General features: G+C 37.3%; 2 protein-coding genes across 6 annotated transcripts; both read right to left on the reverse strand.

Annotated features, from left to right (window-relative positions):
* Nucleotides 1-932: 932 nt before the first annotated feature.
* Nucleotides 933-5918, reverse strand: LOC135114659 (lipid droplet localized protein-like). Of its 4 annotated transcripts, none has more exons than XM_064030515.1 (11): nucleotides 5763-5918; nucleotides 4873-5099; nucleotides 4357-4463; nucleotides 4159-4239; nucleotides 3467-3596; nucleotides 3303-3346; nucleotides 2913-3049; nucleotides 2480-2714; nucleotides 2196-2363; nucleotides 1831-1925; nucleotides 933-1266 (listed from the first exon to the last, which is right to left on the reverse strand). In XM_064030515.1, exons 1-11 carry the CDS (start codon nucleotides 5798-5800, stop codon nucleotides 1158-1160), a joined length of 1371 nt encoding a protein of 456 aa, XP_063886585.1. In that variant the 5' UTR covers nucleotides 5801-5918; the 3' UTR covers nucleotides 933-1157. The 4 variants fall into 4 exon arrangements, with proteins under 4 accessions (XP_063886585.1, XP_063886583.1, XP_063886586.1 ...); XM_064030513.1 differs by lacking the exon at nucleotides 5763-5918 and adding an exon at nucleotides 5566-5721; XM_064030516.1 differs by lacking the exon at nucleotides 5763-5918 and adding an exon at nucleotides 5518-5622.
* Nucleotides 5919-6716: 798 nt separating this feature from the next.
* LOC135114667 (cell growth regulator with RING finger domain protein 1-like) lies at nucleotides 6717-11736 on the reverse strand. 2 transcript variants are annotated; one of them, XM_064030539.1, is made up of 8 exons: nucleotides 11574-11736; nucleotides 10669-10825; nucleotides 10324-10454; nucleotides 8901-9066; nucleotides 8474-8630; nucleotides 8102-8209; nucleotides 7780-7896; nucleotides 6717-7399 (listed from the first exon to the last, which is right to left on the reverse strand). In XM_064030539.1, exons 2-8 carry the CDS (start codon nucleotides 10776-10778, stop codon nucleotides 7148-7150), a joined length of 1041 nt encoding a protein of 346 aa, XP_063886609.1. In that variant the 5' UTR covers nucleotides 10779-10825; nucleotides 11574-11736; the 3' UTR covers nucleotides 6717-7147. The 2 variants fall into 2 exon arrangements, with proteins under 2 accessions (XP_063886609.1, XP_063886610.1); XM_064030540.1 differs by having other exon boundaries at nucleotides 8525-8630; nucleotides 11574-11730.
* Between the last annotated feature and the right edge of the window lie 3687 nt (nucleotides 11737-15423).

The following is a 15423-nucleotide window of genomic DNA, read 5'->3' on the forward strand; positions in this document are numbered from 1 at the left end:
TATATATATATATATATATATATATATATATATATATATATATATATATATATATATATATGAAAGGGTAAAAAACACTTCTACGTAAATATTCACTATGATTATTATTTATTCATTCTGACAAGCTACGGGTGATTTTATGGAGTTTGGTAGTTGTCTGCAGTGATGAATAGGTTGATTAAATAAGAGACATTATAGTGTAGCAGACTTTAACCGTTATCGTGTAATTCCAGCGGTGATATAAGCGCTAGGTGAGCAGGTCGTATGTAGCTCTCTCCTGGCAGAAGTGCCAGATTATTATATATTATTAATCCATCCAGAAGAGTGCAATCCTCCCCTTCATTAGAATAATCGCCCTTCCAATTAAGGTGTTTGGTCGGCACACACCATTGGCTCAGGCGGTAATGTATGCGATGGGGACAGGCTTGGGGCGGCTGGTGCGAGGATCCACTGAGGGAATGAAGAGGGCTGCAACTGCTTCTAATAATGGGGCTAGGAACCTACATTGTGAGATGGCTGAGCTCTCATAGGGGTAAGTTTCAAAGACCATGAAGGTGTTTGGTTAGGTTTTCGCTTTTTTTTTTTTTTTTTTCTACAGATATACAAACCATATTAAAGATGTCACTAAAATTATGAAACCACACAACCTCCTGATCTTGGTCATGAACACTTTATGTCCCCAGGAAACTAAATGAAATACAAAAGGAAAGTTTTAATTTCAGTGCACCTCAGTATTTTCTTTAGTACATTCTCCTCCCTTCATAGGTACCACCCTTCAAATGCAGGAAAAGACATGACACATTAATATAGAAAGGTTACTGTAAACCTTGAATTAGCATAATTACACTTTTAATGAGCATGCTAGACAATATGTACTGAGAAGTAAACAAGACAGCTATATGATGAAAGGCTGTTCAATGAAATTACACATCTGGCCATTTCAGGCATTTATTAACATACCATAATTCCCAACACTATAACAAAAATTCCCAAATAACTATAACAAAGATCTTCATCCAAGAAAATATACTTTTCTGAAAGCTTTAACATCAATGATAAATGGAAGTTTGATCAACACACATTCTACAACAGCTAAGAAAAAACAACAGGAATCCTAACATTATGCTTGTGTACACTGGTTACAGATGGGCCCGAATTTAATTTTTCTGCTGCTCCTGCTCCACTGTAAAGCTCATGCCTCGCTCACACATGCGCTCAATGATGCCTGTGTTGGCAAAGGCAATCCCTGGTGTCATCACTCCACCCCTGTAGACAATGGATAGCCTGTTATTTCCTTATCCTTCCACCAACAATAATATTACATTCCTTACCATTGCATCAATAATGATAAGTTTTACTTGACAGACATTACATGAATCATAATAAAGCAAAAGGAGAGAAAGTGTGTGCAGCATATAGATTGGGAAAGGCATATGATGGAACTGACTAGGATGCATTGTGAATGGACATAGGAGCAAGCAGAATAAATAAATAAATAGATAAATGAAAATAAACAAATAAAAAATGATGGAAAGTCATGTGTTGAAATGAATAAGGAAGTGAGTGAAAGCTTCTGAATGGATGGAGGAGAGTGATTGTGTCTATTTGTTCATGGACTGAGTAGTGAGACATGTTAAAACAAGGGCTCATAATGTTTGATGAATCTAATCTTGTGCGTAAAATGTGTAGAGATAAAAAGCATGATCCATACATCTTGTCCCTTACCTCCACTGTACAAACTTTCATTTAAAGCTCTAAATCAACTGCTTCACTAAAAACACCTACACTGCTTCTCTCAAAATACCTCAGACTTCAACATACAGCACTTACTTTTCAGCACACAAACTCTTTTCCCTCAGAATAGTCATGGCTGCTGAGACCATCATGATGGAGGTAGCACCATATCCGGGGTCTGGACCCTTCACCTGTTAGACACAGATCACAGTGTCTTTAATCTTGACTTAGTTACTAAAATAGTTTTCACACTATAATTGCAAGTGCAGTAAGAGGAACCTTAATTAGTATGTCAAGATATATGGTGATTACAGCAAAGTATCTACTTTAACTCATCATTACTGTCATTCTGAAATGATGACAGTACATGTATACCTGTGTCAGCCTGCTATGACAATTCAACACCAGAATAACATCTACTTAATCAAACAAGAAACAAGCCTGAATGTTGTATACGTTACCTTCACAATAATGGAAGAATCAGGAGGACTGGCATATTCATCTGAGCCTTCAGCTAGTTTCTCAGACCAGCCATGGCCAATTTGTGTGACAGTGAATTTCAAGTTTTTGAGAGATTCTCGTTCAGCTCCAGCTTTTTTGAACAACCCAGCTGTGAGAATGTCAGGATACTGTGGAATAGAAGAGAAAATATTTTGGCATTGCTCTCTGAACCATATTTCCAAAGATTTCACATGTTTTACATGTTGACAAACTAATATAGTTTGTCAACATTAAAAATATTTACCTTAAAAAGTAAATTTCTTGTCCATGCAAATGAGCTTAACAAGAAAAAGTAGGCCATGCCTATGATCAACATTGCCCCATGCAGCAATGAGGGCATCCTAATAAATTGCTGGAACTGGATGGGACGCTCCCCAAGCATTTCATGGCGATATCTTTGAGTGCGGTACACCACGGGCTCATCACTAGGGAAGGACACACCCCAGTACCCAAGTGTGTCATTCTTGTAGAGAAATCCTCTGTAAGTGATGAAGTAGAATTATGTGAAGCAAAGTCAAGGATATGACTTCTGAGATGGTGTTCCTTTACAAGAAAGATTTTAACCTTATCATTAATTTTCATAAACAAATTATATAACCTTTAAAAACTGCCTCCTATACTTATATGCTAGTGATAAAATGTATCTCAAACTTAAATAAACTACAAAAAAAACTTACTTCTTTGCAACTTTATACTTTGGCTTTGGCAATGGTGTGGGAAACAGCTCTCTCCTGATGGCCCCAACCTTTGACCGGTTGGCAATGACCAGAGCAGCAGACTCCATTGTGCCCGTGTGTATTGCACTTTTAGAACTCTGTTGCAGAATTGAATAAAGTGTCACAATTATCACAATAAGTGTGTGCCACGAAAATAAGAACAACGAAATGTATAAAACAAAACTTATACAGTAATGCACTATCTCCAACAATAACCTATTGATAACTTGTGCTTGAAAGTTTGATTAAACTGTTTAAAATAATGATAATACATATCTTCCATGCATCATTTATCTTATTGTACAGTATAATTTGAAAATTTTTATTTGCAAATGAGTACTTTTTACTCACCCCTCCAGATGTTTGCACAAACATTTCAACTGAGTTCAGTTCACCTGTAATAAAGTCATAGGTAATTAATGATGAAATCAATTTCATGGCAAAATTCTAATTCACAAAGCAAAATGACATCCCACTCTCTGGAAACTGTACAGAAGTGGAAAGGTTAATTTTACCCTTGAAGTTGCGAATCATGTGCCTGATGCCAAGGTCAGCTGGGATGGAGTCATACCCACAGGCATTTACAATGTGTACCCCAGCCTTCTCTGCTGCCTTGTTGTACTTCAGCTGCATGCTTTCCATGAACTGCATCATGGAAGACAGTTAAAGTATGGATCCTGAATGATGATGATTACAAAGATAAAGTTGATATTGGTGTTACAAAAAAGAAGGCAACCAAAATTAGATCAAAGATATAAGATTTTTTTTTTTTTCAAACCATAAAAGTAATTTTAAAAATTCAACAATACACATACATAAATATTATTTTTTTTCATTCACAGTGACCTAATCTTCCTGTCTGTATTCTTAGTTTAGTCTCATTCATAGCTGGCCTACACATTTAATTTCACATATTTCAAATCTCTTTTTACTCTGATTTCATTCACACACCTGTGAATGAATTATCACATTAGGCAGAACACAAAAACATTTTCTCACTATAAAGTTAGCATAATAGAACAGATCTGTGGAGCACAGCTTTGATCTTAACTATATATTGAATATTTCCATATTTACTGATAAGATAAAAAGCTTCCTTCTTTTATGAATTATAAAGTGTACATGTGACTTATCAAAAGAATGCTTACTAATTAAATATAAATCAAGACTGGAAGTTTCATTAAAACAACAGATAATGTACACTTACTAAAGTTTCACCAGATATGTCAACATGATTGGCCCCATTCTCCACACAGGCTTGCACCACTGGCTCACCATACAGCTGGTACTGTTCAAGGGGCAAAAGTTCCACAATTAGGTATCAGCTTGTCATGCAATAATCACTCTCACTCATAAAATTGCTGGGATAAATGACAAGTATATTTTGCACAGAGAGAACACTCACGGGGCCCACACAGTTGATGACGACATTGGACTTGGCAGCCATTTCATTCAGAGATTTCTGGTCTGACACATCGGCCAGGACGAGTCCGACATCCTCCAAGCTTAATCCTGTCATCACATACGTTGCACATTGTTAGATAAAAAAAGATATTAAAGGCTTTTGAGATATCAATATCTGTAATGCACATTAATTTCTTGCATATTTCTTATCTTGAATTAATGAAATTAGCATTTATGATATTTGATATTACGAAGGTGACCAAACACTTGGTAGTCTCATCTTTGTTGACTATGTGTGTGCTCTCACTTAATTGTTTCTTTGGAGAAGCAGTTTCATAGAATGAAATGTTAAAATGGGCTGCCTAAGCTCTGCATTCAGTTTTATCATCAGTGTGTGCAACTGGGACCAAACATTGACATTAAGGATGCCACTGAGTTCTTTCTTTCCCTCTCCAACTGACAAAATCAGTTCCTCTGAAGATAGATTTGTCTATACTGCATGTGTGAAACAGCTTACCTGTCTCTTTCTTGGCTGTGGTCAGAACGTCCTGCAGCTTCTTCTCTGAGCGCCCAGCTATGGCCCAGGAGAGGGGGACCTTCCCTTGGGACCTTTCCTGCTGGGCTGTCCGAGCCACCTCCTCCACCACAAACTGTCCTGTGTATCCGGTGGCCCCAAATACTACCAGGTCATACCGTTGACCAGCCAATCCTGATGCCATTCTAGTCAGCAGTGTTTGGTGACCCCTGTCCATTGAAACAGTAATGATAATGATAATGGTTCAATATATAATTTTTGTGCTAAAGGCATATATATATATATATATATATATATATATATATATATATATATATATATATATATATATATATATATATATATATATATATATATATATATATATATATTGATTTAATTCGTTAAGATACATAACTATGCTAACAACTATACCCATCAGTAATCAAATACTGAACCACCAGAAGTGACCAGCCCATAGCAACATAATCTAAAGCGAAGAAAACACCACAAGAAACCAAACCATTCGGTACTGATTACTCAACACCATCCAGAAGTTATGACTTTGCTGTAATGACAGCGAATTTCATTAACTTAAGAGGGAACATTTTGAATCTACGGAATGCAGTTTGCCGAAGACTTAACAACCGGATGAAAGACACTCGGCGGGACACAGATACACAGCTTGACACTCACCTGGTGACTAATGACCATGAAAAATACGAGGAAGACGAGTAGGTGCGCCAGACCTTGACTGCTGCCGTGATAACAACGCACTCCCCCCCCACCACACCTATCCTCACCATCTCATTATTCTTTGTTGTTTATCTGGTATACTTAAATTAAAACACCCATGCTATTCTGCCATTGCTTATAATAGAGCTGGTACTCACCCCACAGAGCTCATTAAATACCGCGAGGCCTTTAACATGATGAGGAGGAAGGGGAAGGGAGGGGGCCAGTGGAGCCCCAGGGAAAGATAAGGGTGAATAAAGGTCTTTGGTAATGCACTGATTGAGTTGCTGGTTGTTATATTCTATAGGTTAGGAAAAGGTTGTAATGATAGACTAAACGTAAGTTATATTAATTTCGTATAAGCATATCATTGTTGTTGTTCTTTTGGTAGAACGGGCTTAATATATTTTTACTATACATGTCCTTGTGAAAAAAAATATATATATATTATTGTTAATCTTGACGCTTTTTCTTTCGCCAGTACACTCGTTCCTACTATTTATGTTCATTTATTTTTGTTTGCTTATTTATTTAATTACTTATTTATTATTATAAACATAATCGTCATCATTATCATCACCATCATCATAGGTAAGTTGCAGCGGTCCAAGGGGAAGCGACTAAAATCACTGCATGGACTTCTTTACGATAGGTTAATCATTTATTAAGTAAACTGCGGCCCAACCCACGTTGTTTGGTGCGTCGCGGCTCCTTCATTATGTAATTAGTGGGTGGGTGTGGAGTTACTCGCCAGGAACCACAAAGTTATTTATAATGGCTCCCGACACCAATCTTATCTGCTATCAGTGCAGATGAACTTTGATCAGAAAAAAAATAAAAATAAATTATAATAATATAATGTTCCATGAGTCTTCCTCCTAGCGATCATTTGCTTAAAAGTAGAGAAGACAAGATCGAATCGTGTTCTCATTAGAATGTTTTTTACCTATGTTTCAAAATTATATGAGTAAATAAGAAATTTATATTATCAAGATAAAAGTCTTCAGTTGACGTCTATAAGAATTTAATACTGTATGTCAAGAAGCATTTTCTGCTTTCTGACATTTTTTCTTGTACGGGGGAACGTCATAGTAGACTGAATGCTTCAAAAATGCATAAGTAGTCTTTATTGAAAGCATCAAACAACATTGTCATGATCTACAATAGGTAGAATACTGCTGCCTTCTAAGGAGGATAAACAGATCATACAAAATTCTCCGAACATTAATACAATTAAGTTTTAAAGTCATCATGACTTCACTGGACAAAGATGTATACATGACGTAGGAATGAATACACAATAAACAATACAATATCATGACCTTCAGTAAGTTCCTTCTTATTTAGTCCCCATCTGGAAATATAACTGTAGCCAACACTGCACCTCAAGACTACCACTCCCACGCTTGACAGTTGCAGATTACTTACTTACAAAAGGAAAAATACTGGACAGGTTTTCATTTTCTTCTTGAAGAGCATACATTTCTACTAACATTGCAAATCAGCAAACACATTAGTAGTATGCATCAAATATTTCAGCACTTCACTGATTGTTTTCAATCCCCATCATCCGATTCACAGTACCACTGAAACGATGCCATGCTGAGGGAGGGTCCATTTCATCTGCCTCTCCTCCTGGGTGGTCTTGTCTTGGACTGGTAGAGTCCTCAGGAGCAACAAGGAAATAGGCAAGGATGCGAGTGCGACACATAGGACAGTTGTCTAGACGGCTGCAGCAGGAATCACACACACACACATGTCGACAGGGAAGCAAGGCCCGTGTTGTCCTCTTGATCTATGGAAGGATTATTAATATTTGGGATGAAATCATCAAAAACTATATTCAGCAAGAATTAAATCACCATTACTTCAGTCTCAATTTCTCCCACCAAATAACATGGCAGTCATAAAGGAAACTACAGTAGTACCTACATGTAAAATAAGTATACCAATAAAATGTCTGATATCCATCCATCTATACATATACACATCATTCACCATCAATTTTTAGATAAATGCACATGTGTATTAAGTAGTCTTAGACAAGGGTTACATTTTCCAAGCTCTCATAATGAAGCAAAGTATTCAGCATTTTCAATCTCCCTCATGTGGTTGCATCACAAGGGATGAGCAAAAGACACCAAAAGTAGCACCTGAAAACATTTCAGAACTTACTTGACACACTACACAAGCTTCCTCTATAGGAATGTCTTCTTCCTCATCTTCCCCAGTATTTTCCTCAGGTCTGGTGCTCTCTCTGGTAGTGGTTGTGCTACTTTGTGTATAAAGAGCCTGAAAACATCAAATACATTTTCATTCTCATGAACAGCAAGTGGTGGTTCATTATTTCTTGGAAGGGTTTTCTTTTTGAGCTTCTTTGCCAATAAATTAATTTATAATACATGTTTTAGTGTTTCTAAGAATAAAAGAAAAAGAAAACACACACACTGCTTAGCAACATACAGAATATTATGAATAGTTTTTAAAATGCACTGACCTCCAACTTAGTGAGCTGGCCCGAGTACTGCTTTAGATACTGGTGGAGGATACAGGTTGGCACCTGGCACTCCCCATCCTTGATGTGTATGATAGCAATCAGGGCCCCCTGTTTCAAGAATACACACAGAGAAAAACTTGAATGCAATTAAAAAGTGTAATCAGATTCCTTAATATTATAGTTTCAAAGTAAGTAATTATTAATATTCTTAACAGTCACAATACACACCTTTCAAGCACCTCAAATCAATACATCTAGACATATTGAGATTAACACTATTAATACTATATTATTTTTTTCCCATGCAAGAGTAAACTAAGCTGGAAAGGACAACTTTATAAGTATGTTGGAAAAGAATTTTGCTGATTGTACCACTCTGCTGTCGTCAGTTTCCTGTGAAGCATCACATCGTGTAACACAAACCACCAAAGGATATTTCCTGCGTGGTGAAGAGCCCAGGGACAGATCTGGTGCATCAGGAGCAAGGCTGATGTGTTTCACTGACTCAGCAGACTCAGTGACATCCTCTCTGTTACATAAAAAGAGTTTAATGTAGTGACTGGCTGTTAGAAAAAAATATTTAAGAAATTTATAAGCCCCAAAAAACTGCTTTTGATCTCTTAAAAGCAAATTTTTCGGTTAATGAATTCTATTCAAGCATAAGCTACTATTGGCAAAATTATTTTTAAACTTTGTCACATCACTTTCATAGTTTATACCGTTTTGGATACCATCCATGTTACAAACTAAAATACTTCTTGAACAACATATGAAAGAATTCACACATTGGGTTACACACCTTAGAATTTCATCAACAACCTCAGCACCAACTGATGGTTCTTCCATCAAGTGCAGAAAGAAGCCTGTCCAGGGTGCAGCGAGCAACATGTGGAGGCGCTCAGACGGCACCCCCCAGAAGCTCCGTAGGGCATAGTTTACTTGACTGCGAACCTTAATCTGGACATCTGTGACACAAAGAAACATCTGTTTTTCATCTTGAAAATAATGATAGTATCTGATGAGAAATGTGTTTACATTACCTGCAGTGCACACTCAAAGACTGACTATGATATTCAGCCTGGACAAAACAACTGGAGTACTTGTACATATACCAATTTATTACTAGTCCTATTGAAGGAAAAGGAAGTGAAGTATCCAGCACCACCTGTATGAATATCTTATTAGCACCATCACTTGTGATATAACTCTTTTTTGCTACGATCTATTTCATCAAAAGAAATAAACCTAATTAGCAAATATACAAGTCTTAAAATTGCTCAAGAAATTCTTAAACTCTATATCCTCTCATCTGACATTGATATCTAAGATACAGATGTAGCATTTCCAGTGCCTGATATGACATGGATGAAGACAGAATGTTCAACAAAACATAACAGTAACTAAAATGTAACATGATTAAAATGAATTCAGCTGTAAGCAAAGTCTTTCAACTATAATACAACTAAGCAAGGATTTAGTGAGGTGTTGTGTGATATGAATGAGTTAACCCTCACATGCACTGGATACACATGTACATCAAAATGTCTTCATGCATAACTGCACCAACACATGTGCATCAAAAAACTTAGTCACTAAAAATAAAGCTTCTGATGTAAGTGCCTCAGTTTTTGGTGAGTCAAAGATGAGCATAAGTTTCACAAGAGTAATGAACTGGCACCACTGATGCTTCCCAGAATAGGCTGACTGCTAGATAATTTGCCAGTTTCAGGACGTGATTCAGGCTGTCTGCATATAATGTGAGATGAATACTGACTTCAGTTTTTCTTTATTTTCTTGAGATCTAATTGACATATTACAATGACAATAGTACCATTGTAAAGTTCATAAAAAAAAATATTTAAGTGATGTGTAACATGCAGAATGGTTGTGGGAAAAATCCTATGCTAAGAGGTTGTGATTTTATTTATTTATTTATTTTTTTTTTTTTTAAATGGCAAATTTCTTATGTGATAATCATAAAGATAATTTTTTTTGTGACTCTAGTAATATATAATTCATTCCTACTGAAGAGTTTCAGAGCAAAGAAAATGCTTCTAATTCTAAATTTTTGCAAAGTGCAAAGAGAGGCCACAAATGTTTGCCAACAGAAGAGGTTTTGGAAAGAAAACTTATAAAGCTTACTGGTGCATGTGAGGGTTAATATGTATACAAGAATATTTCTGTAACTGCCAATCATTGTGGGTGATCATGATGAGACCTACCACTGAATGAAGCATCTTGTGCCATGTGCAGTCCCACAGAAAACGGTACTTCAACTTTCTGGTAAGCCATCTGTGCTATGGGAGGCTGAGCCACATGCACTACTGAGGTGCCAAACATGTCTCCTTGTACTCTACAAAAGGAAAAAGAAAAACAGTAATATATAGTAAAGAGTGAGATTTTGAAGTGTGACATGGTCACATTATTTGAGGTTAACCTGTTTGCATTATATGATAGCAATCTGCTATAAGATAATTTTAATGGTGCTCTCACAGAAAAGTTGTCATAAAAGCTCATTCTTATATTCATTTTCTATAACATACAAAAACATGTTATTGCTTTCTTACCGCATGATGAAGATGACCATGCAAATAAAGCATATCACAACTCCAACAGCTGAAAATATGTTGGATATCTCTGCTGCAGTCATCAGTACAGCTGTGAGAATTGCAACCATACTGTGTCACAATTTGTCGTGTTTGACCTCGCACCTCACCCCACGACCTGAAATCAAAATCACAAGCATATTACAATTCTTATGAATTTTATAACAGTAATTTGGTACTTTCAACTGGTTATGGAGTTCCTAGTACTCCAACAACTGAGTATTTTTTATGGCCATTATAACTAGTGGTTTCTATGCAGTGCTGATTAATAGCCTTAGAGCCTATTTTGCTGTGACAAGCTAAATAACCACTGGGTTATGGTTCTATGTAACTCTGAGGAAGCACCAGCATTTAAACTTTCCTAACAGGAGCTTAATAGTATGAGATGTATCATATATATATATATATATATATATATATATATATATATATATATATATATATATATATATATATATATATATATAAATTATTCTTTTTCTTCTATTACATTCACCATGTTGGATGATATGATGCAAGAGATGATTACATTCAAGTTACATTGCTGCATGGACCCAAACCTACAGACTGGCCCTTCCTGTCACTTCGTGTTTTCACCACCTTTTGAAGAACTTAATTCTTATCAGCTTCTGCACACCATTAAACATAGCATTTCAGCACCACAATGGAAAAATATTCAAGTACTTAATGATGCCATCATGGAAACAGTACTTATAAATCCACATTTCTCTGCTATACGTAACTGTGTATAGCTCGAATAAAGCTATCAGAGGATAAAGTTAAGCCAATGTTGAGCTGTGTCAGTACTTAATTTAAATCTGGCATTGCAGCGTGCAGAGGCAGCCAACCAACTGGAAAATACTTACGGCTAGCATCAACTTTCAGAAGAGGGTCAATCTACTGAGAAAGCGATCCATAGGATAACAGGTGAACCAGGCAGGGGTGCTTAATGTTTACGTCTGGTGAGTGGTGACAGATCAGTGAGGGGAGTCGGCGAGTCTTCCTAGAGGGACGTCATCTGCAACTTCCCAGCTAATCTAGACATATAACATGGTATGAGATATTTAGGGTTATGCTGTCTTTTGTTTATTTGACAAGGATTTTATTCAGTCATCTTAACCGGAGAGCTGAAATAATATTAAAAAAAAAAAAAAAAAAAAAACTTATCGAAAGTAGCTTCTACATCTGGCATCAGCCTGTGTTTACATTTCTGACGGCCAGACTTTTTCTTCTGTTGTAATATTTGCCATAGAGTAGAGATGTCTGGTGAGCACTGGGCATGAAAGGCATCGAGTCATTTACAAAATTGTTTTCGCGGCAAGGAGTGCGTCAGTTATATAATATTATCTAAGAGAGAGAGAGAGAGAGAGAGAGAGAGAGAGAGAGGGGGGGGGGGGGGAGGGGGGGTCATAGGCAGCGATTGTTATCTGTATAAATCAGGGTTAGCATAAATTATTATTTTTTTTACATCAAAATTTTGTTCTGTATATTGATAAATAAGGTGTATATATGTACATATACATAAAAAATGTAAAAATACCCAAGCCTGATCCATTAATTTCCTGTACAGTGTAAGTTAACACAGGCTTTGTCCAGCCGGATCAACTTGTATCAGCATAACTTAGACAAGTGTGTGTTCTTCATTAATAGAAAGTGTCAAAATCTTTCAAGATCTAACTCCCCTTGTAACTTCTGGCACCTCGCCAAAAACATCTCCAGTAACTTCGCTTCATCTTTACCTCCTTTATTTCAAGCTTATGACACCACTGCCATCAAATATATTTCCAAAGCTGAACTCTTCGCTCAAACTTCTGTTAAAAACTTTACCTTGGATGATTCAGGGCTTGTTTCTCCCACTCCTCCACTCTCTGACTACTTCATGCTACCCACTAAAATCATTCGCAGTGATGTTTTCCATGCTCTCACTGGCCTAAACCCTCGGAAGGCTTATGGACCTGATGGGGTCCCTCCTATTGTTCTCCGAAACTGTGCCTCCTTGCTTGCATCTTGCTTAGTCAATCTCTTTCAGCTCTGTCTATCAACATCTACCTTTCCTTCTTGCTGGAACTTTGCTTGTTCCTAAAAAGGGTGACCATTCTAATCCCTCAAACTACCGTCCTATTGTTTTAATTTCCTGCCTATCTAAAGTTCAAAATCTATCCTCAACAGGAAGATTCTTAAACATCTATCACTTCACAACATTCTATCTGATCGTCAGTATGGGTTCGTCAAGGCTGCTCTACTGGTGATCTGGATTTCCTTACTGAGTCTTGGTCATCCTCTTTTAGGGATTCTGGTGAAATTTTTGCTGTTGCCTTGGACATATCAAAAGCTTTTGATAGAGTCTGGCACAAAGCTTTGATTTCCAAACTACCCTCCTACGGTTTCTATCCTTCTCTCCGTAACTTCATCTCAAGTTTCCTTTCTGACCGTTCTATTGCTGCTGTGGTAGACGGTCACTGTTCTTCTCCTAAATCTATTAACAGTGGTTTTCCTCCGGGGACTCCGGTTTCCACCCGACAAATCGCTCTTGTACTGCCCTGTGACACTCATCAGCAGCAGGCCGGACCGCCCGGCAACTTTTTTTTTCTCCCAATGTACTTCTATTTCTCCTCACTTTTTCTTCCCTGTGTACCAGTCTTGGTACACACACTGCCCCTTCTTGTAACACCCCTTTTTCTAAATAAAACTTGAAAACTTGAAAACTTGAGTACCCTACCCCCCTTGTTGGAGCCGCGTTGCAATATTTGTGGCTATGTATTACTCATTAGTGTGTATCGTCAGGTAAATTGGTATTTTAAGAGTGGAGTTATCGCGTTTAAGAGATTGTTCATGGTACATATTTGGTTTAATATGTAAGTGCCACTGTTTCGGTAGTTAATGGTAGTTGCACAAGCTTGGAGTCACTATCGTATGTTTTGGTTAGGCCCATGGTGATTTGCAAATAACCATAATTGTTTTGGTTGTTTGAAAAAAAAATATTAATGGTAGGAGACAAATAATTTAGAACTCCCTTTTAACACGTCGTATGTATTACGTGGTCTAGTATTTAACTTCTTACTTCCCTTTCTTATTTCGGCTGTTATGAGACTGGTAAATCTAACCAATAGCGGTTCCTCATGGATAGGCCAAATTTTGCATATATGATGATGAATATTCACCGCAAAACACGTATATATTTTGTTTTGGGACCACTTAGTTACATTACAGTGACATGATTCGTGTTGCGCCGATGAAGCTCACTTGGAAGGATACATTATAATGTTTATGGTATGCGGGTACTGTGACCACATTACGGCGCCACAGTAACTAGTCCCGTGACAAGTATTTTATTCACCATTGTATAATTGATATATTCATGTTGCACTGGATGCAAATTAATTGTCATATTAACATGTAAACAAATAGACTTTATGCGTGACACCTTTGTACTGTAAGTAGTACCACTAATTCAAATGGCCTGCGTAGTTAGAATTAGTCCGCGGGTAGTCTTCCGCGAGGGTAGGAATGGCAGGAGAGCGCTGCCAGTGCAATGTCAGTTCTACCATTATTATGGCGTCAGGGAGGTGTACAGTGTGTGATTTGGGTCTTCTCGACTTTTTTTTCCTGCGGCACTGGGAAATACAGGAATCTGTACATTTTAATTTTGTGAGTACTTCTTAATAAGTCTTGTTAGTGTGGTGTGCTCGTGTAATAAATATTAAGTTTGATTAGTGTCCATAAGAGGGTTCAGGGGGAGCAAAGGTCCCCAACTAGTTTAGGCTAGATAATGCTAGGTTAGGTAAGGCTAGGTTACAGCCCTTTAGGGGGCTCCAGCTAGTTTAGGTTAGGTTATGTTAGGTGAGTTTAGTGTGTGTGCTGGGGGTGGGGGGGAGATATTCCCTGTTTATGGAAGAAAGGTGGTTTCTCCTTAGACTTTTAAGGTGTTCAAATTTGGCCTATTTTAGCTTTTCCCAAAAACTTGCTGCTTCTGGAGACGCACGTGAATACAATATAGGAGGAGATGCTATTGGTAAGATTTACTGAGACTGATAATGGCAGTCAGGAAGCGATTACTGATGCCATTTGGGACCCATACTTGAGGTGCAACACTGCTGCAGCAAGCCCAAACAATTTAACATGCTTTTTGTGAGCGAAAGTAATGAACAAAAAGGAAGGAGTATGGGTAGTTATCAAGCCCTTTCACTCCCTTACAATCTCTCTCTCTCTCTCTCTCTCTCTCTCTCTCTCTCTCTCTCTCTCTCTCTCTCTCTCTCTCTCTCTCTCTCTCTCTCTCTCTCTCTCTCTCTCTCTCTCTCCAGACTTTCACGGACAGATTGCCTCCTTACCCTTTACCACTCCAGGAAACTTGGGGACCTGTGATCAGAAATCTCTTAAATATCTTGTTTTTATGCACACAGCATCAGTGAAATGTGTGTTTTTACCACATAAATTTACTTGTATTTATAACCACCCCCACCATATCACATTTCATCAAGTTCATTGGGAAAGAAGAGGCATTGCACATTTCTTTGTATATGACAACAATGAGTAAAAGGGCTGCCTCTCACCCATTTTCTATTATTGTTTTGTAATCATCAAAAGTGATAATGTCTGAGAGAAAGAAAAATTATGAATAATAAGAAAAAGGACTGTAGGTAATTACCCAGTAAGTATAGTAGCCCCACTTAGAAGTGGCATTAACAGTGAAATGAAGTGATGGTAAGATGAGCAGTT

The sequence above is a fragment of the Scylla paramamosain genome, chromosome 28 (assembly GCF_035594125.1).
Source record: "Scylla paramamosain isolate STU-SP2022 chromosome 28, ASM3559412v1, whole genome shotgun sequence".
Lineage (NCBI taxonomy): Eukaryota > Metazoa > Arthropoda > Malacostraca > Decapoda > Portunidae > Scylla > Scylla paramamosain.